This window comes from Centrocercus urophasianus, unplaced genomic scaffold (assembly GCF_019232065.1).
Source record: "Centrocercus urophasianus isolate 14NV4802_14NV808 unplaced genomic scaffold, USGS_Curo_1.0 seq_31, whole genome shotgun sequence".
NCBI classification, from domain to species: Eukaryota; Metazoa; Chordata; class Aves; order Galliformes; family Phasianidae; genus Centrocercus; species Centrocercus urophasianus.
Genome location: NW_024884878.1, coordinates 4,088,785 through 4,116,469, shown reverse-complemented (window position 1 = coordinate 4,116,469; position 27,685 = coordinate 4,088,785). Strand labels below are relative to the sequence as shown.

At 40.1% G+C, this 27,685-nt stretch overlaps 1 protein-coding gene across 6 annotated transcripts; it reads right to left on the bottom strand.

Moving 5' to 3' along the window:
• Positions 1 to 747: 747 nt before the first annotated feature.
• Positions 748 to 13,909, bottom strand: C9orf72 (C9orf72-SMCR8 complex subunit). 6 transcript variants are annotated; one of them, XM_042829503.1, is made up of 11 exons: positions 13,844 to 13,909; positions 12,592 to 13,087; positions 9,619 to 9,678; positions 8,682 to 8,777; positions 8,013 to 8,077; positions 6,837 to 6,909; positions 3,634 to 3,750; positions 2,700 to 2,935; positions 2,155 to 2,212; positions 1,426 to 1,535; positions 748 to 1,340 (listed from the first exon to the last, which is right to left on the bottom strand). In XM_042829503.1, the coding sequence occupies exons 2-11, from the start codon at positions 13,033 to 13,035 to the stop codon at positions 1,154 to 1,156; spliced, it is 1,446 nt and encodes a 481-aa protein (XP_042685437.1). In that variant the 5' UTR covers positions 13,036 to 13,087; positions 13,844 to 13,909; the 3' UTR covers positions 748 to 1,153. The 6 variants fall into 6 exon arrangements, with proteins under 6 accessions (XP_042685437.1, XP_042685438.1, XP_042685440.1 ...); XM_042829504.1 differs by having other exon boundaries at positions 13,869 to 13,891; XM_042829506.1 differs by lacking the exon at positions 13,844 to 13,909 and adding an exon at positions 13,753 to 13,770.
• Positions 13,910 to 27,685: the final 13,776 nt, after the last annotated feature.

Sequence of the window (27,685 nt, the reverse complement as noted above, 5' to 3'; positions counted from 1 at the left end):
ATACTTCTTTATTTTCAAGCAAAGCAAAGTTGAATATTTGCTGGCTGAACTAGTAAGATTGGCAAGATTATTGGCCTGAATTCACTTAGTAAAATGCTAATCATGCAAGCTCAAAGCTGTGCTGATCTCTTTATCGGGATTAATAAATATTAATCGCAGTGTAAAAAGAATTAGTTTTATCTTCCAGCGCGGCTATCACCCTGTTGTTCTTGGGGAAATTAGGGAAAAGCCTAATGCTTTAATCTGAACCTCATTCTAACTGCCAATAGACAAAGCAGCCACAGCAGTTTAGACACAAAGACTGATAACCGCTGTTGAATGACACAAAGTTTTCTGCTTTGTGCTTTGAACGAGCTCAATTATGCTGGATCACTAAACACTCAACCGCAGGATGGCTCAACAGCCTGTGACAGAATATTCTAGTTGGCAATTACATGCAGAAAGCTGCTTAAATAATGACACAATTCCAACGTGCAGGGTGCTACCATTTATGCTGCTAATAGCCAACACATTGCTCGCAGGAACAGCACTGCGGAGTACATGTAAAACAAACAAACAAACAACAAACCAAAAAACCAAAACAACTAAAAGCAGAAAACCAAGCTCCTGACCTTTAAAAGTCCTAATGAAGGAGTAAGTCGTGTTTTAAATGAAGATAAAGGAAGGCATATTTCAGAATTGTATCATATACAAAAGAATGCTTTAAAAAACTTTCTAAATCTCCTGAACCTCCCAGATTAGAGAGGATGCATCCGTTGGTTTTTTTTTTTTTGTGGAAACGCTGAAAATTCTGGCTCTGTACTGAGCAGGGGAAAACTGACACACCTGAAAGAAATTCGTGGGGAAAGAAAACAACAACGCCTTCCTTTATCCAAAACACATTCAAATTTACCTAGTGAGCCCATACAGCAAAGGGACTCCTGATCATGTTTACTTTTACTACTGAAAAAGCACACAGAAAAAACGGGTTCATCCAAATCATGCTCACCTAGCTAGGCTGATATTCCCCTTAACAAGACTGCTTCAGACGGCACCGCTACTCTGTTTCTACCCACCCCTCCTACATCAGGTCAATGATTGTCACAAGCCTGCTGCTCACACCGACAGATTGCTCTCAGCGCCATGCAATATTACACATTAACAGTGGAGAATTTTAAAAGGTCATTAGCATATCACGCTCTTGCACACTGATGTAGAATGGCCTCCCAAAGATGAAGGAATGCAGACCAGGTTTAATCTTCTCAGCCAAAGCCATTATTATGTTAAGATCGCCCTCTGCTGTTAGGTCGAGATCTATCTTTAAGCTACGAAGAGATTTAAAAGGTTTTTTTCCTTTCTGCCTGCAAGAAGATGAAAAGAAGATTCATACAAAAGAACAAAGTAAGTTTCTCGAAGCCTGCTTTCTGTTATAATCTGTTCACTTACGTGTCATCCTCTATGTATTTTATTAAAGTTAAAGCTTTTCTATGAAGGACTAGCAGGAACTGAGCAAGGAATGTACTCCTTAGAGATAAGCCAGGTTTCAGATGAAAGATCTGTTAAAAATTATATGAGAAAATTAGCTAGATGTAGAAATTCAAGAATCACTTTAAGAGCGTAGAATAAAAAGAAGCACTGCATACACATATACCACATCCCTGATTACAGTACAGTACGTGCATTAGCAGCAGATTCATGGACACATTGAAGATTCATTCTTACTTTGCTTGTTGTTCAGATGCAAGCAATCAATCTGTTTTACAATTCTATTTGGATGAAGTATTACTTTCACTTTAAAAATGGTCTGAAATGAATCTCAGTCTGGGAGGTGTTATTTTTTTTCAATAGTGTAAACACTGCTGTGCAGTAATAGAAAATATGCTTTGGTTTTATACATAACAAGGAGTTTCAGTATTATACCAATACCACAAATTACACAAGAGAGTTCTTTCTTTAATCACTTGTATTACCAGACCAACATTTCAAGTGCTCAGTTCTTGATGCCTTCTGCAGTACGCAGAAAACCATCACAGTATCAACTGGGATAACTACTGTAATACTTTGAAGAAAGAGGTGCCATAACAGCAAAAGTTAAACTAACACCATGATAAATTGTCACCAGATGTCAAAGCACTGTTCTCTAGTTCTTGTTCTTTCTAGAAAAGCAATTACTACCTGATCCAGGAAGGCTTTTACTAATGTGTCTCGATGCAGGATATCTTGAAAAACATTCCTAATGGAAAAAAAAAGGCAAAGAAACACATGATAATGCCATGAAAAGACAGTAAATGTCCAACAATTGTGCATAGTAATAACGTTACAATTTACAATCTGGCAGGAATGCAAAGTGCATTAAAAATTTTAGTGAATTATAATCCTGGTATGAAAGGTAGCACTTTCAGGAGAAATAAGCTAAAACCAGAAAAGCCATCGAGCTTTATCAAATACACTTAGCTCTGGCATAAATGGGTAATAATATTAACATAAATAAACATTTAAAAACGGGCAATAATATTAACATAATGCCATCAGAAACATCACAGAATTTCAGCAACCCTTAATGCAACAAAATGACTGTGAGAACTGATAAATTCCGCAAAACAAATTCAATTCCCAATTGCTTCTTAGAAGCAAAAAATCCTGTACTGTATCAGAAAGTACCCTTTACTATCTCGTCTCAAATCAAGCAACTTTCTGAAGTGTGGGAGCAGAGTACATACAAATCTGGTGTGAAGCTCTCATCTGTGTGGATAATAGGATCTTGAGACATTTCTTCATCTGAATTAGCTCTCCAAAATGCTGTCAGCTCAGACCTCATATACCGTCGTTGGTTGTAGATGTGTTCATGACAAGGGGGCATCTGCTTCACCGTATTGACATCTACATCTATGTGTGTAGTAGGGTATGGAGCATACATTACTTGACGGAAGGGCAACACAAAGCTTCCTGTTGCATCCTGTTTTTGGGGGGAAAAAAAGCTGTTTTTAATTTTTTTTTTAAAGCTATATTGGAACAAAACAGCATGAAAATATCAAGCCAATCTTTTAAATTCCATCTCTTTACACATATTTTGTTTGAGACAAACAGCAGTTGTAGTCATTAAAATATCCTTAACACTGCACAATTCCCTTAAAGTAACAGTGAAAGTAAGTCTTGAGGCAACCTGCGTATTACACTGCACTGTCTGCTTCCTGAACTCATTAGCATGACAGTATTATATTTATTTGTCAAGTTTAGACTGTTCTTTAGAGCAAGAAGCATTATTTTTCTATTTACCCTCAATAACTGCTGTAGCTCTTTCAAAATACTTGGAAACTGTAGTACTGACATAGGCCAGTTCTATTCTGGTCCTGTATCCTTTTTGGGACTCTAGTCCCAAGTAGGCAGCAGACTGTTACTCTCATACCTTGAAGAATAGGAATGATTCTAAACAATACACAGCAAAAGAAATCGTTGGGTCATAAAAAAGACTGGCTAGGAATTGTAACATCAAATAGTCACAGGCATAAGCTCTAGCATCAAGAAGAACTCAAGAGAAGATTACAAATTTCTTCAAACATGAATGTGTGTATAAACTTGCATATATATGTGCACACATGCACTCAAAAATGTTCTTAAACCACGGAGGAATAGAACTTTCCTAAATGTACTTACTTTGAGTAAACCTTGAACAAAAAGCCCTGACTCGTACTTGAAAGAAGACTCACTTCTACAGAGTCTGGAACATTTCCGCTCTGACGGGGTAAGGAACAGGCACAGCGTTCTCACAATCTGCATTGCAAAGAACAGTTTTGAAAAAGAAGAAGATTCCAGCAATTAACTGATCTTCACATGCAATTTCTGACTTAAACCTGTTGATTAGAAAAGACAAAACTTGAGTGACATCACAGAACGGCTGCATGTTTAAATAATTAAGATGCAAAAGATGGAAATCCAACTTCCTGCCAAATGAAGAAGAAAACCTAAACTTTTGGCAACTTTTTTTTAGCCAGCTACACAGAAGAAATAACTTGTCTTCCAATGCTTCTTCCTATTACAAAAACATGAATTACTGTAATTATTCCCTAGCCTTCTAAGCCACTCATTTTATTTACTCCCCATTGGAATGTCAACTATTGTCTCCAATAAGACACATCCAATTTTATAAGCATCCACACTTATTTCCTCATTAATTTCCTCAAACTCTCCATTAAAAGCAACAAAGACATTTAATTATTTCAAGCTCCTACACTGCAACAGCTGCAAGCAATCATCTCCAAACACAAACACATATTTCTCACATAGTCAAACACGTGTTTTGTTGCATGCAAGAAGCATTTTTGTTTGTTTGTATTGCTTTAACAAAAGCTAAGGTTACCATTAAGAAAGCAATTATTTTGGAACACAGCACCATAACAGCATGAGCACGTTACAGATAAAGATCCGTCTAAAATGCATGAAATTTGCTCTGCAGAGATCATGAGGCTCATATTTTTCCACAGCCTTTTTTTCCCAAAGCAGCCAGCTTATCAATATATGCGTTAATAATCATTCAGATCTTGAAGCCTCCTTGTTAGTTATTATGCTATCCTGGCAATGTGCAAAACCTACATCTCTGAAACCAAGTGTGCTAATAACTGTTAGCTGACTTCACATAAGAACAGAGTTTTCTTTTCTCTGGTTCTCTTGTTGCCCACAGTTATTTTTAATTGACCACCAGCACATATTGTTTATTTGATCAGAGGTGCTTGATCAGCACTGCCAAAGGCACATCAAACACCGCATTACTTCTCCATATTTTTGTAAAGCATCATGAGCTGCTTAATTTCAAGTCACAAAACTACTAAAGATGCTGAAAATTTTCAGAATCTTTTAACAAGACATGTTTTCCTGCAGCAAAGAACCCTAGATACTGTAAAATACATAGTATACTATTATATATGTATAATATAATGAATATATACTCAACAGGCTCAATGTTCTTAATTTTCATTTGACATCAAAGTAATATGAATATCAAAAAAGCACAGATTTCAAAAATTATAGAATAGGTTTCTTTCTCAAAGAGAGTTTTGAATCTCACTGAATGAACTAGAACTCAATTACTGTAGTATTACAATTAAAAGCAAAATCAGACAGAAAAGCTCAATATGCAGAAAGATTTCCTATCAAAAAATAAAGCTACCTGGACGTACTGCTTCTCCACATGTACCCTGACAGTAGCATTGTTATGGTCTTCAAGTATGGAACTATTGATAACACATTGCCCAGAGGCACCTGTGGAAATTGAGAGCTTACCAGGCTACATACCTACAAAGAGCTTTACTCTCACACAGTACTGGTGTACTTACTGTGTGCAGTGGTGCCTAATACCTGAAGGCTCATTTTTTATAAAATCCCTTTTCTTGCTCACGGTGCGGGGCTATCCTGAGTCAAAGAGTTTTATGAAAGGACTCAGCTATGAACAAAGAGAGGGAATTGATTTTGTGAAGTACGTTCTCTAAGAAAATAACAATTTCTTCACAATTTGCCTCTGAATATCCTAATTGAAAACTGACTTCAGTGGTTTTATTAGAGGAGATGGCTATCGTACAGCCTAATTAAATGCAAGACAAAAGCAAGCCTTTCTGAACAAAACACACATGCACTACAGTAACCTGTAAAGAAACATGCTAAGAAATATTTCAATGAACTGTAAACAGAAGAGTTATCTCCTCTAGCAACTGATTTCGATTCATATGAAAGTATCAACTTGGAATAATCAAAAAGCTGTGTACAAAAAACGTACCTGAAGAATTTCACATAAGGAAAACATCTTCCCTTGTTTTTTCCTTCACATACTCAGTAAGCTTAAAGTAAACACCAAGAAACTCTCCATATACGCATAAACATTAGAGAAGAAGCAGGTCAGGTTATAATTTCAAGTTGGTTCAAATTAAGTATTTGATAACAGACTTACAAGGGAGTTGAGAATAATAACAACATAGGAAAAAGCATGTCTACCAGAAAAATGTAATTATTTTCCTATTCTGGAATGACTGCTTCCAAGAGTGATCTTTTTTTCCTACATAGATCATAGTGATACCTACAGATTTCACACTTCTCCATTCAGAGGTACAGCTAATGCTGCTTTATTGTTTCTAACTTGAAATCTCCTGTGCATCATCCCTACTGATAAATTCTACACATATTTCAGCAAGTTTCTTTTGTTGCTATTGTCCTCAGCTTTTAGGGCTGGTACTCTCTGATTTCTCTGGAAGGTCTTCTGAGTCAAATCTACTCTGTACCAGTTAAACTGTACAGATATTTACTAATTAGGATTTAAACAGACAGCAGATGAAGAGTCAACACAAACACAAGTATGAAGACAAAAATGCTGGAACTGATAGTAATGGTTTAAGATTCCAGTACACTCGCTTGTTTTAATGTGTGCATGACTATGGACACAACAGCTTTGAAGTTCCACGAAGCACAAGCATTTCTTTCATTATGATGAAGCACATTTCTTCCTCAGAACAAGCAAAATTATGCAGATAATTATTTATTATACAATATCTGCTGACTTTGCTAAACTCAGTGAATCAGCTGCTACGTGTTCAGACTGTACATTTGAGGTAGCAAAGTTATTTTAGAGGTTCAGACTCATTTATTCCTCACTTACGTGCAGCATCAATTAAATTACACTCTCTGGTTCTCTTATAGTTGCCAGAATACAATTGACAAGGGAATTTTTAGGCAGAATTATCAACAGTAAGATAACCAAACAAAACATTCTCTCTTCCTACTGTAAGTATGCTTATAGACAAACCTTGTTACAATAATATGCTAACACTGCTGATAATCAGCATTTAAAATTCATTTATTGGAAAGTATATTACCTTATTAACTTTTTCTGCGCTGCTTCCTACAACTACAGAACAACCACAGGTCTGCAGATGTGAACTAATTGCACTGCAAATAAAAATAAATGTGGGTCAATGAATTCAATCAGACTTTTCAAATAAAGCCCTTATCATTTTAACAAGAATAATTAAGAGCTGCTAATCTAACTGCAGGCCTATACTACGGCCCTCACACATGCTGAAATCCAAAAGTTCGGCAGCATCTGTATTTTCACTTCAGTGAATAAAAAGATTGCAGGCCAGAACCACCCAACACCACTTACAGAGCTAACAAAAACTGTTACTATTTAGCTGTGTTACAGAATCCAAAATCTGGACAGTCAGAAAGCTTTCTCCAATATCTGTTAGTAGATGGACCCTATCTTACTAAGGGAGGCTTAGTGAGGTGATTAACCTGTTGTAATAAACACCTCTAATTTATAAGGACTATAACAGCTACATTTGGACTGTGAAATCCTAGAGGTGGACTTTATGCTGGACCTGACACTACTTATCATACCAATTTTATTTTAAAGGATTAGACTAAGGCCACGTGATTTCCTCCTTAGGGGTAGAAACAGGTGTTTGTTTCATTTTGAGGTTACCATAAAAGCATGACTGTATTTTACAGGTTAGTTTTGTTAATATGACAGTCCACTTAGCCTAATCCAATTTTTATTCAGTGGCACTCTTCCAAAGGAAGAGACCAAGTTGCTCTGAAGTGCAAATTCTTCTAGTTACACATTAAAAACAATTGGGGTGTGGTGGGAGTATAATTCAATAAAAAGTGCTCTATAGGCCATACTATCAATTAAACACAATTCTGTTTTTTGTTGTTTTTTGTTTGTTTGTTTGTTTGTTTGTTTTTTGGGGGGGTGGATTTTATAAAGACCTAAGCCTATGATTTACACACTCACAGACTTTAGGTATCAAAGAAGACTTGTATTTTATATGGATTCTGCTATCAAATGACCCTGTGACAATGGCCAGGCAGCCGCAGCTGTTAGCTCAGAGCCATTCTTTTAAGTAGAAAACAACTTTTATAGCATTTTGTAGACTAAAATCTCAAAAAGTCAAACATCTCATACCAGTTCATATGCCAATACAGATTTTATACACACATGTAAGTTTAATCCATGTCAGTGTGGCATAAAACAAAACTGAAATTCATACTTGAGGAGAAAGCCTTCATGACAGCTATCCCCAATGTCATCGTCGTTCAGTACTGTGTCACTGATCTGAAAACCAGAGAAATAAAAACAAAGATTAGAAAAAGATGTACATCTCAGAATTAAGTGATTTTTGATTCTGATAGGAGAGGACTGTTTAGGATCTATTTAAGACTGCCAGAAAAGCAGTTTTAAAAAGGACTTCTGACTTTGGCCAAAGCGTTTTGAAAACAACGAAGCAATTTGATTTTTAAACTTTTTTTCACCAATGATACAGATTCCTCTCAGTGTTTTTTTCCTAAAGCCTTGTCCAGAGTATTCTAACCTAGCCTATGTGACAAGATTTCTACTTCTTCCACATGAACACTAAACCACAGATACCAACATTAAAAGGTGAATACCTCTCCATTCATTTTGTTTTGAATCAAACAGCCTTTCCACACCACTCTTCCTTAGCAAGCATGTCAATCCACGCAGCCCATAGCTCTGACTATTAAAAATGCTGCAAGTACTATTCACCAAACTGAAACTGTTATGCCATTCCCTAGAGCACTTGGGATAACTTGAAGGGTACAGAAATTTATGACGTGTTTATTTTTCCTCCAAGGAGAGTACCAAATTGTACTGGCCAAGTCATTTTCTAATTCAGAATGCAAAGAAAACAGGGACTTACATCTATTTCTTCCGGAACACTGTGTGATTTCATAGATGAAAGGAGCTCCATCACAGGAATAACTTCTCCTGTTAGCATTGGAATGATGCTCTGGCCCTGTGCAGTAAATAAAACACTTGAAGTGCATTATAAGAAGTTACTAACAACCTAAACATGCAAAACGTATTTAATTTCCTATTGCATGGAAGTGTAGTTATCAGTGTCAACTGATCCACAGACTTCTTTGGCATTGCTCATCACCAATTGTGAACTGGAAACATGCATTTCACTTTTTAACATCATGTCTAAAATACACTTCTAAGGTGTTTTGCTGGTCAGTTTGTTTGGCCTACACAGGGCGTGTTTGGAATAAGATAATCTGAGCATTCCATACCACATGCAATTACTGTTAAACATTATAGATCCACAGTCTTACAGTAACAATGGAAGGAAAACAAAACCAGGCTATTGGTTATTAACATACAAAATCATGTCATCTTTCACAAGAAGCTGAAGCCACAATTCCACATTTAGTTTCAGAAACAGAATATTATACACTAATCCTACTACAGCATTCCAACAGGACATATTGTGTACATCTCTGTCACTTGAAAAGGTAACAACCTTTACATGAGGAGAGCATATACCTATGGAAGCTACTACCTTTACAAAGCTTCAAGTTCAAGTAAAAGACTTCCCCCTTCTGAAACATAACATTCTTCATAGATTTCCACTTCACCCACAAAGTGATGAAAATGTATATTCCTTCATTTTTTCATAGCTTCCATCATCCTGTCTTCAGAAAGGATGTCTTTTGTGCTTGTCAAGTCACCAGTCAGTCCAAAGTATCTTCTTGGATCTCAAAAATAAAAGGCAGCACCACCAACTTCTACTGTCACCAGATCCAGTCAAACAGTTTTGTGGTGATGTGCCATATGCATCTACCAGACACTCTTACCTGATCCTCCATTCTCTCCGTGCCTTCCAAGACAATCTTCTGGAAATGCTCTTGCCTCTCCTGAGCAAGAGAAGCAGTTAAAAATATAAATGCTCTGGTACTTGGATATATACGTATGCACACAACAGTCATATGGCACAATTTCTTGCCTGTAGAGTCATGCTTTCGATGTTCAAGTCTTTTTCTTTTACAGAGCTGACATTAGTAAGAAGTGGCTTCATTTTAAACAGATCAATGTTCTCTGCTCCAACCCCCACCAAACCTCTCGCATGCTTGGGCAGGAGTAGCAGATAACGGAGTGTGTGATGACAATGATAAACATTTTCTTCATTAAAGATCAAGAAAATGCCAAATGATCAGAATATGGTGCGGAACTCCATGAATTTCTATGGGTCAGATGGGTCAGGTACAGACTGATGGTTCCTGATACAGTTAAAAAAAAAAAAAAAGATTTCCAAAACAAGGAAAATTATGTTTGGGGAAGGCAGGAATACCAAGATTTTTTTTCCACATCTTGAGACACTGTCTTCAAAACATTGTCTTATAACCAACTACAGGAGACACAAAGCCTCAAACTACACAAAATACACTGTACAAAAGACAGGACAAAGTTCTCAAAAGAGACTCAGCAGCAGCTGAGCCTCAATCACTGGCACAACCAATTCCGCATGCAAAAAGAAAAAAGAAAGTATCTTTTACTATACGCTGAGACATTATTGCCTTTTTAGTGGTTACTTTTAGTCTCCTGGGACTGATCTGCTTGGAGTCGATCAAACTCAGGTAGGAAAAGAAACGCAACGCTTTTCAAACAGATGAATAGGTGACAAGCTGCAGCAAATTACCCTAAAACAGTTGTAAAACCTGCCTGACCATGTGAAAGAAGCTTCAGTGAAAAGTAATACTGGAACTAAGCAGATTCCTTTGGGGCACGGTGACATTCACTTTGACTTCAGAGTTGGTGAACTATGGCATATTCCTTAATGGCGACACTTTGCTTCAAAAATGTCAGTCTTCATGGAAAGCAGGCTGAACAAATATTAGCCACTTCTTTCTAGAAATGTAACTGCTATAAGCATTAGATAAACCTCCAGAACAAAATTCAGACAAATGTAAGTTTTCTCTTCCCATAAAGAAAACTTGCTTGAAGTTGCTTGTCTTTGCCAGAATGAATGCTGTTCCATGTCTTCCCTGGTCTTTGAGGTCAGGTTTCTTCTCCTCTACAGATCTGTCTGGAACTGTTGAGTGTCTCTACAGAGAGCTCATGAGAACTGAAAATCACTGCATCTACTAGAAATGCCAGAGCAGATACACAGTACCTTTCAGATACCTCCATTTTTTTTAATAGCCATATTTGCTGAACTACCTCAAAACAAGGAATCACAGTAATTAGGCCTGTTTTTATTCCATACTGTAATTCTACAATGCATGCTTAATTACATGCCTGCTATTTTCATCTTCTAGTTAGAGCTGCATGTGCAGATATATGCAGGCTTACTTTTCTTCTCTTCAAAATAAAATAAAATAAGACACTAAAGTGCCTTTTTTGGAATCTTTTGCTTTCTTTCCTTGATCTAACTGGCTAGCTACTTCATGGTCACCTGAAAAAGAATAACAAACAACAGGACTAATTTCAGAGGAATCTAGTAGAAAACATTTTGTCATTCCCAAAGCCACCTGAGGCCATTCCTAGTGTGGGAATAGATTGATACGGATCAATGTCCAAAAAGGGGGAAGATACGTAGCAGTTAAGAAGGACTGACAGCTCTTATCTGACCACTCACATTACAAGTCAGTGGGGAAGACACTAAATGACAAGAGGAGGAATAGGAGGAATGTAATCAAGAACAGAAGATAGTAATTTTGATACAAGCTAAAGTTCAGCAAAACAAAATAGCTTTTAGGAATGAAATATGTGTGTTTCTAGTCTACTGAAAATGAAGGCTTATATCCTATTCTTCCTCTGAAAAATAAACGTCGTTATCAAGGGTAGATGTGAAGGAAGACACTGCCAGCCACCATCAGGCAATACAGCAAGAAGCAATGGAAGTCGTTAGTGTAGCAGAGAGAAAATGACAATGCAGAATTTAACGTCAGCTTCTTATTTTTGGACTCTAAATTAGTTCAGATTAGAGAACTTAAGAAGGAAGTTTAAAATATGTTTATTAGAGGCCTCAAAACAGAACAGGAACAAACATCAGACAACTACACATCACCACACACATTACAACTGACATGCAACAAACTGCTCTAAGACAACTTGTACTCCATGAAGACAACAGAGATCCTTTTTTTATTTTAGTTTTTATTATTAGAATGTTATTTATTTTTAACAAAAAATACATAACAATTTTCTCTTAATGACCATTATGCACCCAAAGGTAAGAGCTGCAACTCTTAAAAGAAAGAATATTTTAATTTTTCCTTTTTCAGATTCAAAAAGTAGTAATAATTAATTATTAGTAGTGTTATAAAGTAATAATAGTATTAGTTTTGCATAATTTAACACCTGAACTCCTTGATGATACCCTTCTAGAGAAACAGAACTGAATACACATAGAATGACATTAATTCCATCAGTTCTCTTCATTAAATTCAAAAATGAAAAAAACTGATTTGAAATAGTAAATTTATAATACTGTCTGGTTTAAACACAACAGTTAACACAGTTAAAAGCAATTATTTAAATCAAATTCAGAGAGATGACAGATTGCACAAGACAGCCAATTTAACATAGTAGCCTGGTACATGCTTAAATAATACTATGTGGCTATAAAGGACAAATCACCAAGATAAAAATTCTAGCCTCAAATTTGGTGCCACACGGATAACATTTTACCTTCAAAATTCTGTATTTATACAGAAGTCAGCATTCTCTGAATTTTTGTGCATGGATTGCCACATAACAGGTGTCTCAAAACAGCTTTGCTCAAGACAGCTAGGACAACTGCTTTTAGTAATGAACAATAAACCTACCTTATGCATCCATATTCTTCCTTTCCTTATAATATGTGTTAATCTATCCACGCATACTCTGTGAAGAGGCAGGTAGAAGGAAAGTTCACTTTGTGGAAGTATAATCGATAGTCCGTATGTGCTTCTGTCTCCATTCCAGTTTCCATCAAAGATTAATGACACAATAATTACCCTTTTTTCTGCCAAGACAAAGAACTTCACATCTATTGCACCACTTTCTGCATTCCGAAGTATTTCTCCATTCAGGGTGTGGTTAGCAAGAAAAGTTATTTCACCGTCACTGAGAAGTACCTGATCTGTCTTTGGGGCCCAGATGTGCCGTACTCGGGGGCCAAGGATATTGTCCCAGTAAGCAAAAGTGGCAGCTAACAAAGGTGACTCGCCATTCATAGAGATCTCTGTTTTAGCAACTGCAGGAGATGGTGGTGGACACAGAGCTGACATGGCTGCTTCTTCTCTTGCAAGACAGCTCACATCACCTAGAATAGAAAGTTTTCTGGGGAAAAAGAAAGGGACAGTGATCATCATTACAACATTTTGGTTTGTTTCCAAACAAAACTTTAAAAGACAGCTCTGGCTTCTTCACCTAAGATTCCACCATAGGCTTTATTCAAGAAGGAAGTTCATATGCGTCCCTTCCTTATAACACTGCGTCAAAGAGACCTCAAGTAGCCTTTACTCACAGCACAAGCATGATGACTAATATTCAACTGCCGTAAGAAACCCGACAGACGGCAAGCACACAAAAAGGGGCCATCCCGGCGGCCGGGGTACAAGGCGAACCCTCAATCAGCAGCAGAACATAGCGATGGGAAGCGTGTCCCTTGGACACAAAGCCCACGGCACACACCCCAGCAGCTCCCAACGGCACCAAGTCGGGCGCTGAGTGACACCACAGAGTTCCACCTTCCTCGCAAGTCACAGCGACATACGCAGAACGCAAATTAGCACGAGTGGCTGTAAAAGCCAAAACGCGCTCATGGGGGCACGAAGGCCCACGGGCAGAGCCGGGCTCTGCACACAGCTGCCGCCCCGCCTTCCCACAGCCAGGCGCCGCCGAGGCCGCTCCTCCGGCCCCTTCCCAACAGCAACGCGCTGCGGGCCGCACCGCCCGACTGCACATCGATCAGCGTTATTTTTCACTTCCGAAAGGTCCCAAACCCTGTGCGGGCGGGTTCCCAAGTCCGGTCCTCCACCTGCCCTCCCTCCGCGAGCGGGAAGCCACGGCGACTGGCTGCCGCCACCGCCTCACCTGCGCGCCCACCGCCCGGCCTCACCGTGCCGCGCATGCGCCCTGAGTCACCCGCGCAGCTTCAGCCACAGCGCTGCGCATGCGCGGCACCGCCCTCCGCTGTGTAGGCGCCGCGGGACTGAGCGCTAAGGTGGGGGCGTGCTGGTTTCGGTCACCCCGCGATTCTCATTTGGCTGCTGTGTGAGGTACCCCTTCACAGAGGAAGTTTTGAATAAATTAGTATCTTAACAGGCTATGTGTGCAAAACAGTGAACGTGCAATGTTTTGGGCTTCTCTTTGTTTTGTAGAGAACAGCAAGTGCCTCGATGTTATTTCCACAGCGTATCAGGAAGAAAGTCGCTGCAGATGTTTGGTTTCTAGAGCTATCTGTTCATAGACAGCTTAAGGAGGAGCAAAACACATTCCTGTCTCTGGTTCTTGAAGATTGTAGAGTCACAGAATGGTCTCGGTTGAAAAGGAGCACAATGATCATGCAGTTCCAAACCCCTGCTCTGTGCAGGGTTGCCAACCAGCAGACCAGGCTGCCCAGAGCTGCATCCAGCCTGGCCTTGAATGCCTGCAGGGATGGGGCATCCACAGCCTCCTTGGGCAACTTGTTCCAGTGCCTCACCACCCTCTGTGTGAAAAACTTCCCCCTAATATCTAACGTAAACCTCCCCTGTCTCAGTTTAAAGCCATTCTCCCTTATCCTATCACTGTCCACCCTTGGAAATAGCCATTCCTTCACCTCTGCTGTCTTTAGAGAGCCCAAGTCAGGCAGGGCAGAGCAGCCTGGAATTGTCATTTCTGAATCACACCCTCTCAACCACAAAAATCACCCTTCTCAAAAGGCTGGTCATTTTAGGCATGTTAGGTTTACATTTGTGTGCAAGCAGTTTCTTCCCATGCCATGCAAAGAAGAAATGCATATCAACCTCTCCAGCTCATGTAGTTGTTGGCTATAAGCTCTATGGTATGCACTGGTACTGAGTATGGCATGTAGTGGTGCAGGAAGCATGGGCTTCAGGGTAAGTTTTGTCTCTAAAATGTCATGGAGCCTTGCATCAGACTCGTGTTGTTACTGCATCAGTTTCCCATTAGAAGATGCTTTAAGGATACTGGGTATTAAACCAAGTCATTGTATTTTGTGCCAAGAAACACCAGCACAAAGTAAATTTCTTTATTTTCTTTTGAAGTAATAGATGTGTCTCTAGCTGCCTGAATGCTGCTAATGGCAGTCTGTATGTCTGCCAGATGTAGCTGTATTGACCTTTTTTTCTTTTACTTCAGTTTTTAATATTTTATCCAGTCAGAGAGTAACAATCCCATTATATTATGAAATGAGGAGACTAATAATAATTCTGCAAGTGCATTTTGTGGGCACATCAGAGAAGTGGTGACAGGCTGCAGTGTAAGCGCAATTTTTTCCCCAGATATCTGGCTGCAAAACCTAATGCTGTGCATCTGCAAATAAGTTAATTAGAATGTGGAAGGCAGAAAACGAAAATGAGCTCAGGTCTGAGCACACGACAAAAAAGCACATTTCAATGCTGTTTATGTTTTCAGTAGGGCATCCTGCATCGTTATCATGACTGATGCCATATTTTAAGATTAGGGAGTGTGTTGGCAAGAAGGGAAGGGGACGAAACAGAAGATAGAAGAATTCAGCTACTCAACCTGGTTAAGATTACGTGAATACAGAGATGGAAGGATCGTAAAGTATTCCTTTGCTATTGTGCCACAATGGAATCCCTGGCATGTTCTCAGGCCAGATCTTGCACTCCCCGATCCCCAGCTTCCTACAGAAGAGGGAAGTGGGGAATTTCCACACTGTTCCTCTTAGCAGTTTAAGGCTATAGTTTCACACCCGTGTTTAAACAGTGAAGTACACTTTGCACTCTCTATCGTGCTTATGGAGTCTGTTTCTTTACTACTTTTAACTTCTTAGAGGAACCAGAGCAGGAGGCCATGCAAATTGGAGTTTGACCTGTGAATACGAATTAATTCCACACAAATCCTCATACTGATTCTACCCATATCTTACTAGTGGGTACTTACTTTGAGTGGTACTTTCATTATCATGTTAATTCTTTACAGTTCACTAAATGCACAGAGTTGGCAGTGTAAAGACCTCTTAATTCACGTGACAGAAGGCAGCCTGCAATTCTAGAGCTGTTCAGTGTAAGTTAATATTCAGGTGTAACTTCAGGGTCCAAAATTTTGGAGAGGCCAATTATTTTTTTTGCCAAGGGGACTCCTGACACTTTTTTTTCACCATCCTTTTTAATCACCTGCAAAGGGTGATTTAATTTCTGAAAGAGAAATGTGTGTACTCAATCCCAAGAGCAAATGTTGGTGTTATTGACAGAAAACTTATGCAAACAGCTGGTGCCTGGTGGAACAATCAGATGATACACCGGACATCCTGTGTCTGGAAAGATGGCCTGAAGTTTTACACAAGAACAATGCAGCTTTGTATGGGATGGGTAGATAAGGTGTGTTTCTAGGCAGTAAAGAAAATGAACCCCTGAGTAGTTGCTGAAACCACATTGCAATTCCTCTTAAGCTAGCACATATTTAAAAACAGGAAACCAAATTTAGTGTCTCTATATTGACTAGAAATAATTAAAATACCAAATTCCAGATGTAATACAGTGAGAGAGCTGTGACCATGTGGGATTTGAGATGTTTCTTGTTGATTCAAGGATGTTGATTCAAGGATGTTTTCCAAATACGGAAAGGCAGTGTCTCTTGCAGTAAGCCCCAGAGTAGCTTTATTATTTGACTTGTCCACTTTCCTCTTTCTGCTTCTATTAACTTTATCTGTACACCAGATCAAGCTCATCTATCTGAAAATAAATTTCTTTTCTTCTGAATAGACAGACAGACAAAACTAATTTTGAAAATGATGTACAGAAGCAAACAAATATTGTTATGTCATATTAAACTTAAGAATGATAAAATCATTGGACATAAGCCAAAACATTTTAAAATAAGAGATGCATACTTCGGGAAATTCTCAAATCTGAAGTAACAGAAAGTTACTTCTATGCATGTCATGAAGAAAAAGAGAGGATGAAGTATAACAACACTTCTTATTAGCTTTGCATAAACCACTTCTTCCTCAGGTTCACTTCTCCTCTTGAGTTTTACTTCTGTTTTCAAGGAAAACTGAGATACGTATTGCTGAGAATTTGTGGCAATGTGCTGTTTTTGAAAGCTGTAGATAGCTCCTGTAGTTTTCCATGGCCGGGCTTGCTGCTGGCTATCAAGATAGCTTAAAGGAATTCTGAACGAAGGAAATCTCATCCATTCCTCCATGTAAATGATCCAGTGCTACTCTATTAGGACAGGCAGATTTGGAAAAAAATTTCAAATCCTCTGTATGAGTGCATTGGCTTTATGTCTACTAAGGAGCAGAAGAGTGCAAAGTCTGTCATGGATCTTACACCTGCCCTGAAAGGTTCTCTTTTTGTACTGTCTTTTTGGATGTGGAACATTTCCTAAGCTTTGGCATATAAGTCTTTGAGACATATGATATTACTGTATTTCAAGGACTGTCTCGTTCCAATTGTAACAGAAAATTGTAATTCCTAAAAATAGACTTCACGCTCCTTGTCCCACTTCCACTTGAAAAGCGGTCACTGATTTTAAAGGTATCTGCTCCTCTGCTGGAATTGTTACTATTCTACTCATTCATCCACCCTGCATTCACCTGCTCTGAAAGTAATGCCTCCTATTTATTTCCACGGGAACTACAACAGATACAAAGAGTAATTCTGCTTGATGGGTTTCATTCTCAGTTATAAAGCACTATTTTTTAACACAGTCACCACTATTAGCTGTGCATTTTTACCAGCAATGAACAAGCGCCCCATATGCTGCACTTTTAACAATCTGTACCAGTGGAGGTGACCCACTGTCACCGCTGCTGAAACACAGCACCCACTGCCTCTCTGTGCTCACGTACACTGTTTGGTCTCTATAAACATTCAGCAAGTGTCAGAGAATGACAGTGGGTGCCATTTCTTCTACGTGGAGAAATTCACTTCCACAGTTTTGCTTTATATGTGCTTCCACGTCAGTTGCTATTTTGTCAGATTATGTCAGATTGCCCCTCTGCTGCCATCTTCAATACGGCAAAAAAGTGGAATGGAATATTGTTGGCAACGTTCATCCTTTACTGCCATACCACCAACATACACCTCTAATGTAATGGGCCAACATCATAAAATAGGAGGCATTACTTCTGGAGCAGCCCTTATACGTATGGGGGGTGCTTACTGTTCCTGAAGGAAAAATGCAACATAAAAAATTGTCATGTTGTCTCAAGATACACTGATGGAATGGCAGCACCAAACTTCAAATATTGCTTTGGAATGGGTAAGAGACTTGCTGTGGAGTCATGGGAAGCCATCTCCTGACAAAGGCTGGTAATGAGTTCTCTCATACAGTATCTAAGGTGAATGCTTATGGTTTGGTGCAAGCTTTCCCAGGGTAAAAGGTGGAAGGATTCCATTGTCAAGGGCTGAATCAAGGAAATGCAGTAAGGTCATACTGCTATCTCTGTCTTTTGGCCCAGTCTGCTGTAGTGTCATCAAAGAGCAGCACTCCAAAAGCAGTTTATGTAAGACTTTATATAAACTGATGGGACAAGGAAGATTCCTTAGGAGTTTTATCCAACGTCAGGCTCAAACTCCAGAGCAGGCAGAAAGTTCCTCCATTTGTTGTCCAGTCTGAACCTAGAAGTTACTAAGATCTCAGCTGCCACCAAAGCAGACATCATAAATATTCCTGATGAATTTTCTGCACATCCAGTAGTTAGTTTGACTGATTCATTGACTCTCAAACATCTGATCATTAATGTGTTAATGTGTAATAAACTATTTGCTTTTCACTTGCCACCTTGACTAAACCTATCTATTCTTAGTAGTGCCACTATTTATGTAAGTAATGTACAAAGCCAGTGAGATACCTTAGGTAACACAGTATGTACATCACAGTAGATGACTCGTCACTGAATGAACCCGGGGTACAATCTTTACCTGAAACAGAGAAAGTAAGGCTGGAAGCCGGAAATAATACCAGCTATGTCAAAACTGCTCTTGATGGATTTCTGCTTAACTTATCAGCCTTGAATATGTGGCATAGTTTCCTTGTCCTTCATTGCAAAGGATTGCAATGAGAAACTACAGAATGTTTGGAGGGCTTGGAAATCTGACAAAAGGCAAATGTCTATATTAAAAGGTTGTGGAAACTGAACAGGGGTGTGTTTAATCCTCACTACAAAAAGTAACTATCATGTTTCAGGTTTGAACACAATATTTCACCATGCTTTCAGTGTAAGTTGCTGTACTTACTGAACTTGCTGTTCTTTCGCAATCATTTCCAGCTCTAGAGCTGTAGAAATGTTGAAATCATCATTATCATCAAATCATGATCCAAGTGTTCAGATTCATTAGTGATATGAAATTAATTGGCAGTCAGTGAACTATGCATTCAGGATCAATTTCAGCAGTACAACAAGAAAACCATTATTAAAGTCTTGCAAAACGTTAGTATATACTTAGAGATGTTTATATGTGTGATTCCAGAAGGTTGGATGATGTTCACAGATGCTGTTCCCCCAGTTAAATGGGTGACGGAGGTGAGGGTCACATCTCATGTCCCTTTCCTGTGTTCTGCTGTGAGTGATGGGGTGCTCCAGTTGTCCCTCAAGCCCACTGACCCACCTGGTACTGAGGAAGTCCCATTCAAGACACATCCCAAAAGGATTAGTGGGCTATTTCCACAAACTAGATAAAGTGGTTTTTGGTGGTTTGATTGTGCTTAGAACATGTAATCCATCGTCTGTTCAGATACATGAAAAGAATCTGAGTGACATTATTTTCACTACATTCATTTTTGTGACTGAAATAGCAGTGGCTGAAGTGTGATCACACATTTGTGGAGCTATGAATGTTGAGCTAGTCTACAGCCAAGCTGTTTAGCTTGGCTTGTCTCACTGCCAGCTCACTGTAATCTCCACATGAGAATTCTATTCTTTTTATTACAATATTTACAGGTGTTGAAGAATCTGATTTCTTTCTACTGGCAAAAATATTGTAGAATCTAAAGTTCATGTGTTGTTAGAGTAGCATACTCATCTCTTTCTTGTTTATCCACCTATGTGGGACAGAAGATATCTCAGCTGGACTTTATGGAGAGCTTTAAATACTTTCTTATGAGCTCATAGGTGTGCACAATTCTTTAGTTCTCTTTTTGATCCAAACAAAATTACTACAGCTATTTTCCTACAGATCCAAGTCCAAAGAAATATATCCCACTCCACATAGCCAGGACAGTTTAATGGTACATATTCAGGTATCCATAGGCACATAGCACCTATCCCCAAGCAAAGACCTGTGGAGTAATTAGCAAACAGAAAATGACAGTAGTTCTTCATGGAGGATAGGTAGTTACTGAGTGAACTGGCAGCTTTGGCTTCCTTGATCTCATGTTGAGACATTTAATTATCCAGCAGCCCTGTTCTCCTATTGCTTTGGCTGAAGCTCCAGGTGCAGAAATATTGTACCTAAACTTTTAAGAGCTGCGTGTTACTCAAGAGCCAGTCTTGCAAAGAACTGGACTGGGCAGCCAAGAGAAATGATTTCTGAGGATCATAGGAGCTGCCAAGTCCCATAACCTTTCCATATGGGAAAGTACTTAAAATGCAGATGCAGCTCAGCACTTTATCATTAGCTTGAAGTGGCCACATGCTGGAGTGCCTTTCAGCATGGGTGAGTGCAAGCCAATTGTGTAATCACGTGAAGACAGAGCTGCCGGCTGCACAGATTTCAAGACTGTTGAAGATGACCAGATTTCTTCAAGCAACCATACGGCTGGCTAGTAGCCATGCCAAGCACAATTAACAAGCTCTCTAAACTACATGTAAAGAATTCTGAACAGTATATGTCAGTTTAATAATACAAGGAGTATCTCATTATGCTTACAATGATTACAAATACACTTGTTCCTCTTTTACAGCTAAGCCAAACGCTGACGTGTTACACAGGAAAATCTTGCATAGTCCATCGGATCTGTAGGAGCTGGAGGACTGAATCTCTGTTGAAGATAATTCTTCTCATTTTTCTCTTCCTTTTTTGCTTTCTTTGCATTTGAGTTTACTCCCACTGGAATCAGTGGCAAAAGTGTCCTTTTGATTTCCAGGAGAGGAAAACTAAGTCTTGGGGCAGAGCAAGATATTATTTACTTCAGCAGTCAATGACAGCTTTATCTTAGAACAACTGTGGTCACAGTTCAACACTGCCTTATAATATGTGTTTTTATTTTCATTGGAAAAAAAGATTTGGTAGCTTTTTGCACTTCCTTCATTTGATCAGGCTCTGCAGTGTTGCATACAGAGCTTGGGAACAGAATCACACTTTATGTCTGTGGCATTCTGTCTTGATTTCGATATTTACTTTCTCTCTTTATCTTTGAGACTTGATTATCTTGTTTGGTATGTTCAGACATTAGAGAGCAGGCCTTTTTGAGTGATACCGAAAAAATATGTTGTAATTCATGAAATATTTGTTTTAGTGTAGTGTTCAGCTACACTTACAGAAGTTTATGGTAGGTTTATGTCCTACAGAAGCTTTTTTTTTTAATATAACCCGGTAATTCATTTCCCAGAGTCATGTACACTCACCCTCAAGTGAGGCAGATTGGAGTTGATCCTGAGGAGCTATAAAGAAAACATTGATGTTGTGCTTTCTGTCTACCTGCAGATCCTGATCCTGTGTGCCACTGTTCAAGTCCTCAGGCATTTCAAGGTTTCTCTAGGCACATTTCCAACGATCTTCCCCTATTTCCAGGAACTTTCCGAATTTTACAAACCTGTCTGGTAGTATGAATCCAGAAACAGAAGCACTCCATGTCAGGGAGTGAGGTTTCCCTTGCCAGTAAGATAATGGCAGGGCTCTGTCTTGCATTAAGTTACAATGTGAGCGTTCTGGGATCGCCCAACTGTGGTTTGAAGTGCCCTTTGCTGATGCACAGAAGTGGTGCTGAGGAAGTGTGTGTGAGTCTGCTCGCAGCACAGCTCTGCAGGCTCCTTGCAGGACTCTGCTTAATGCACTGTTTACTCTTTGTATTAGTGCATTAAAGTCTGCTTAATGTGTCTGAAGGGACAGAATAAAAATGCCCCACTGATTGCCTTGTGTCATCACCTCATTACAAAAAAAGCAATTGTATTTTTAGGTGATTACGAAAATAATCAGCATTTTTAGAGAGGGTTCTGAATATCTGAGGACTGGTTATGTCAGCGAAATGCCACATCCAACATGATTGTTGTCAGGAAATGAAAGAAAATATTCAGATAGAGGGAATGGAGAGCATATAGTAGTCACTTTCCTATTCACAAGTGAGGAGAAGTGCAACTGAAAAATCAGGACTCCTGTCACGCTTTCTGTTTTGGCAGAGCTGTAGAACTTCAGGAGGAGCTTTCCCTGACTGAGTAGTGTGGATAATATCTGAAGACACCAGTACAGCTAGGGAACAATAAAATTGTAGAAACATAGACCTAACAGTGCGACAAGAATTCATAATTTTACTGAGTTTAAATATCACAGAAAGTTGTCTAATGAGTCTCTGAAAATTTTCAAGCAAACTATCGACCCTTCACAGCCTCACTGTGCTTTGTTTCCTTTGCCTTATAGAATCATAGAATCATTAAGCTTGGAAAAGACCTCTAAGGTCAAGTCCAACCATCAGCACATCCCCGCCATGCCCGTTAACCATGTCCCTCCATACCACATCTCCATGGTTCTTGAACACCTCTAGGAATAGTGACTCCACCACTTCCCTGGACAGCCTGTTCCACAATCACATTCACTTTGCTCTGCCATAATATCCCAGTGAGAAGCATTTTGACAGAACACGTCCCTTTCAAGGACCCTAACAAACAAAAGCCCTTCCAAACCTCCTGTCACACCGAGGCTCTACTTAATAGAGCAAGGTGGAAATTCTTGTGCTTTCCTTAGAATACCTTGCATTGAGACATCTGAGCCACCTGCAACTTGACCTAGGAGAGTGTGCCCACCAGAGCACCACAGTGTCACTTGAAGCATTTTCAGAGTGATTTTTATACACAGCTGACTGTGTGCCCTGCAGCCCCCACATGCTGCAGGAGAGCAACGCAGCAACAGCCTTTACCAACAGCTGCATTTTGGAAGTGTAGCTCCTGCTGCAGCCAGCTGAAGCCACCAATGCTGCCAACATCAGATGTGCTGCGGGCTCTGAACACCTCTGTTTCAAAAGCCCTTGAATGAGTGTTGATCAGGAACAGCCAACACTGATTTTACTATCCCTGTTCTCTTTATTATAATATAAGATTTATTAAGCTGATATTGGGAACAAAGATTAAATGGCTGCCATTTCCATCTATTATTCAGGTTGTAAGATCAGAAATTCTGCTTTTAGAAATAAGTAGTTTTTCAGCTTGGAAGCTACTTCGCTGTTCACAAACAGTAGGTATATGCCATCCATCAGTTGAAGCAAGGCAAGAGGACTGCCCTGGGTTTTGCCCTGTTCTGATAATGCACTTTACAGGAAGCTTAACATGGTGGAGGGCTGAATCTGCAATTCTCATACTAGCAAAATACTTGAGAAAGACAGCTTTTCATACGTTTGCTTTGTTGTATCAGTAAATGTAACAAAAGTGACAAGGAACAAGCCCATCTCTTATTAAAATAAATATTTGAGATCAGAATCTGTAGCAGGAGTTAACAGCCTTAGCAAATAATATTTCTCTTGCTAGCGAGCTCAGTGCAGCTCTGCTGCTAAGAGGTGCTCCAGGTAGATGGGTAAGTGACAGCTCCTCGTGGCAGCTCATATCTGGCATGTGGGGACTGGTTTCAGGGCTGGAGAAACGAGTCCACCACGGCTCAGACTGCAGTGTAGCCAAAAGACCAGGGAGCAGGCTTTTTGACTTGCTGGTTACAGCATGCTTTTCACCTGGAAAAAAGCCCACACAGAGCACTTGTGGGAGCTCACATCTCTTTCTGTCCAGAAACAGGTGTCATGGGAGTTTCTGTACTGCACAAGAACATACAGCAAAGAACTAGCACATCGTCCACAGCAGTTATGTGAATTAAATGCTTGGCACACTCTGATGTCCTTATGTAAAGGGCACTTGCATTTAAACAGCTCCTACACACTGGAAATATGTATAGCAGGAAGGTTGTTTTAAAGAAACCTAGTGGATTCATCTCACACTCCCTTTGCTGTGCAGAAGACAGGTACCAGCCACTCAGAACAGGATATGCTATGATGTGATGTTATTTCCCACCTCTAAAGGTGTAAGTAGAATCTTGCTGAGCTTTTGGTGCTCAGCAAGGAGTCCAAGTGTGATCCACCTGCTGCCATCTCCTTCCCTGCTGCAGTGCCATGCGGCTTTGCCAGGCTAGCAGAATGTTGCAGTAGCTTGGAGCAAAACAGCAGCACCCACTGGCTCTGAACAAGGTGCATATTGACAGTGTTGAGGTGACATGCTTTCACTGTGGAATGACATTTCACTGAATTTTAAGCATTGGAAGAGATCACTGCAGATCATCCCATCCAACTTTCTGCTAAAGCAGGTTCCCTACAGTAGGTTGTCCACCATCCAAGTGGATTTTGAATGTCTCCAGAGAAGAACTCAGCAGGTGATGGATTGTCTGCCTACCACCTCCAGATATAACTGTGCTTTGTGTGCTGCTGATGTGGAAGTTGTTGTATTTGGTCTCTGACAGCATTGCATCCTGTCAGTAGCGCCCTTGACCATCCTGACTCTGATCCATAACTACTGCATAGCAATATTGTGTCATGGTTTTATGTTTTGTTTTTGTTTTTGTTTGGTTTCAGTATTCCACATCAAAACATCATGTAGTGTACGGGGCATTAAAGTGTCACTGCCCCAATCCCAGGTACCTATCCCTGTACATTACAGCAGTCACGGGATCTGGCCCTTCCGGGTGGGGGGGCGCTCTCTTGCTGCCTTGCAGTGGGTGCTGGAGGTGCTTTCCCAGCCATTCCAAGCTTTTCAGGTTTGAATCGGTCCCGGGAACTCTCTCTCCCATCTTGTCTGATTTATTAACCTCAATTTCAATTAAATTGTATATATTGTGTTATCTTGTATTCCAATATTATAGTAAAATAAGTTTTCCTCCATAGATTGTTGCCTCTGCTCTTTTCCTCCCTTCCTTCCTTCCCATTTTTTATGTCTCGTCGCCCCTGTCACGGACATAGATTGATCTGGTCAACTCCGTGACATATTGTGAGAGGTTGACCAAGTATTTTCATGTAAACAGGTTTATATCTGAGAAAACTACCTTGTACAAATGAGGCCACATGTGAAAGTCAATTGAGTTTTTTTGTTGATAGAAGAAACAGTAGAAATAGTAAACAGTGCTAATGCTGCAGAACACATATGGCTAGGACAGGAAGCAGCACCATTATAGTTATCTACTCTTTGTAATTGCTGTGCTCTCTTCAAGATTGCAGAGGAGGTCAGTCACATTAAGCTTAATGTCATCCTGCAGTGATTAATTGCAGTCGTGCCTAATCTCAGTCAGGATCTGGTAATGAGCCACTGACATTTTCCCATTCAAATATTTCTGTTGAGCTTTTTGTAAGTGTGCAAATTAAGCTAAATATTATGCTCAACAGGTGAAGCCACTTCATTTTGCAAAAGCAGTGTCCTGAGTTAGCCAGGTGGGAGGAGGAAAACTTACACTGCATCAGGCAGTCAAGAAGGTGAAGTAGGAGAGCAGAGGCCATGTGGGTCTGGCTATGGGATGCTCCTACATGCAGGGAAGCCAGCAGAATGCACTGTGAAGAGGAATCTCCATCCCTTACTGAATGTGGCACAGAACATGACCACTAAGGATAAGTCTGAGGCTCTCAATGCCTTCTTTACATCTGTCTCTAAAAGTCAGACCAGTTTTCCTTGGAGCACTCAACCCTTGGAAATCTCAGATGGGGAGCAGAATAATCCCCCCACGATTCAAGGAGAAACATTTAAGAGACCTGCTACTACACCTGGACTGCCGCAAGCCCATGGGGTCAAATGGGATCCAGGATGCCGAGGAGGCTGGCAGGGATGATAGCCAATCCACTTTCCATCATATATCAGTATTCCTGATCAACTGAAGAGGTCCCTGAGGACTGGGGCTTGCCAGTGTGACTCCCATGTACAAGAAATGTCATAAGGGTCATCTGGGGAACTACAGGACTGTCAGCTTGCTGCCAGGTAAGATTATAGAGGAGGTCATCTTGAGGGAGATCACGTGCCACATACAGTACAACTAGGGGATCAGATCTAGCCAGCACTGGTTCGTGAGAGGCAGGTTCTGCTTGACCTGATCTCTTTTGATGATCCAGAAACCCGCCTGATGGATGAGGGAAGGTCTGTTGGTGTAGCTTACTGCAAAGCCTTTGAAACTGTCTCCCACAGTTCCTGGAAGTTCTTCTTCCTGGAGAAACTGGCAGCTCATGGCTTGGAGAGATACATTCATTGCTGGGTGAAAAACTGGCTGGATGGCCAGGCTAAGAGATGGTGAAAGAAGACAAATCCAGCTGACAACCAGACACACGTGTTCCCCAGGGGTCAGTATTGTGGTCCATCCTGTTCAATGTCCTTATTGATTACCTGGATGAGAGTTTTGAGTGCACCCTCAGTAAGCTTGCAGGCAACACCAGGTTGGAAAGAACATCAACCTGCCTGGGGATAGGAAGGCACTATAGGTGGATCTGGACAGGCTGGATTGCTGAGATGAGGCCAATGGGAGAAAGTTTAACAAGACCGAGTGCTGGGTCCTGCACTTTGGCCACAGCAATCCCAGGCTGTGGAGCGTGTCCAGAGAAGGGCTGGTGAAAGGTCTGGAGCACAAGTCTTATGGGGAGCAGCTGAGGGAACTGGGATCACTTAGCCTGGATAAGAGGAGCCTCAGCAGTGACCTTATTGCTGTCTACAACTGCAACTGAAAGGAGGTTGTAGCAAGGTGGGGGTCAGCCTCTTATCCCGTGTAACGTGATAGGATGAGAAGGAATGGCCTCAGTTTGCATGACTGTATATTAGGAAATACGTTGTCTCTGTGAGAGTGGTCAGGCACTGGAATAAGCTGCCCAGGAAGGTGGTGGAGTCACTGTCCCTGGAGGTGTTCAAGAAACATTTAGATGCTGTACGGAAGGACATGGTTTAGTGGGAAATATTTGTGGTAGGTGGAAGTTGGACTGGATGATTTTAGAGATCTTTTCCAACCTTGGTGATTCTATGATAATTGTTCTCAGCACTTGTATGCTTGACATGACTGAGATGATTCAGGAATTACCATTTGGTATCACTAGTGTACTGCTGACACATTTTTGATGCAGACTTGCATATAGCAATGAAACACGTGTTCTTGCAGGAAGCTCTGAAGGACTACTCACTGCTTGTACATCAGGAAAGTGGTGGTCACAGAGCCTGTGATTCACAGTTCAAATGATTCACTATGACTTGGGCTTGTTTTAAGTTGTTCTGAAAAAAAATGAACATTACTCCTCTGATACCAGTTGAAAGCCCTTTAAACAGTGAACCTTCCTGAGTATCTAACTGAGTGTAAGTAGTTAGGATCAGAAACATCTGAAACTAAATGTCACCTTAAACGAAGTATGTAATTTTAAACTCATTGCATCTTAATGTAATAAAGAAAAAAAAAAAAGGTGCTTTGCAGCATGATGTGACTGAAGGCAGTATCACAGCACGATGCAGGGAAAAAACAGTTCCTCAGGACGGCAGTAAAAATATGTGTATTTTGCTTTTCCAGAGACTAAACAAAGGTATTCTTAATAGAGCTGACG

Coding starts and splice junctions, on each gene's coding strand:
- C9orf72 (XM_042829501.1), bottom strand. CDS start 13,119: ATGATGATCACTGTCCCTTTCTTTTTCCCCAGAAAACTTTCTATTCTA. Junction 3,751..6,836: donor GCGCAGAAAAAGTTAATAAG/GTAATATACTTT, acceptor TTTGCAATGCAG/ATTGTGAGAACGCTGTGCCT. Junction 1,536..2,154: donor TAAAAGCCTTCCTGGATCAG/GTAGTAATTGCT, acceptor AATTTTTAACAG/ATCTTTCATCTGAAACCTGG.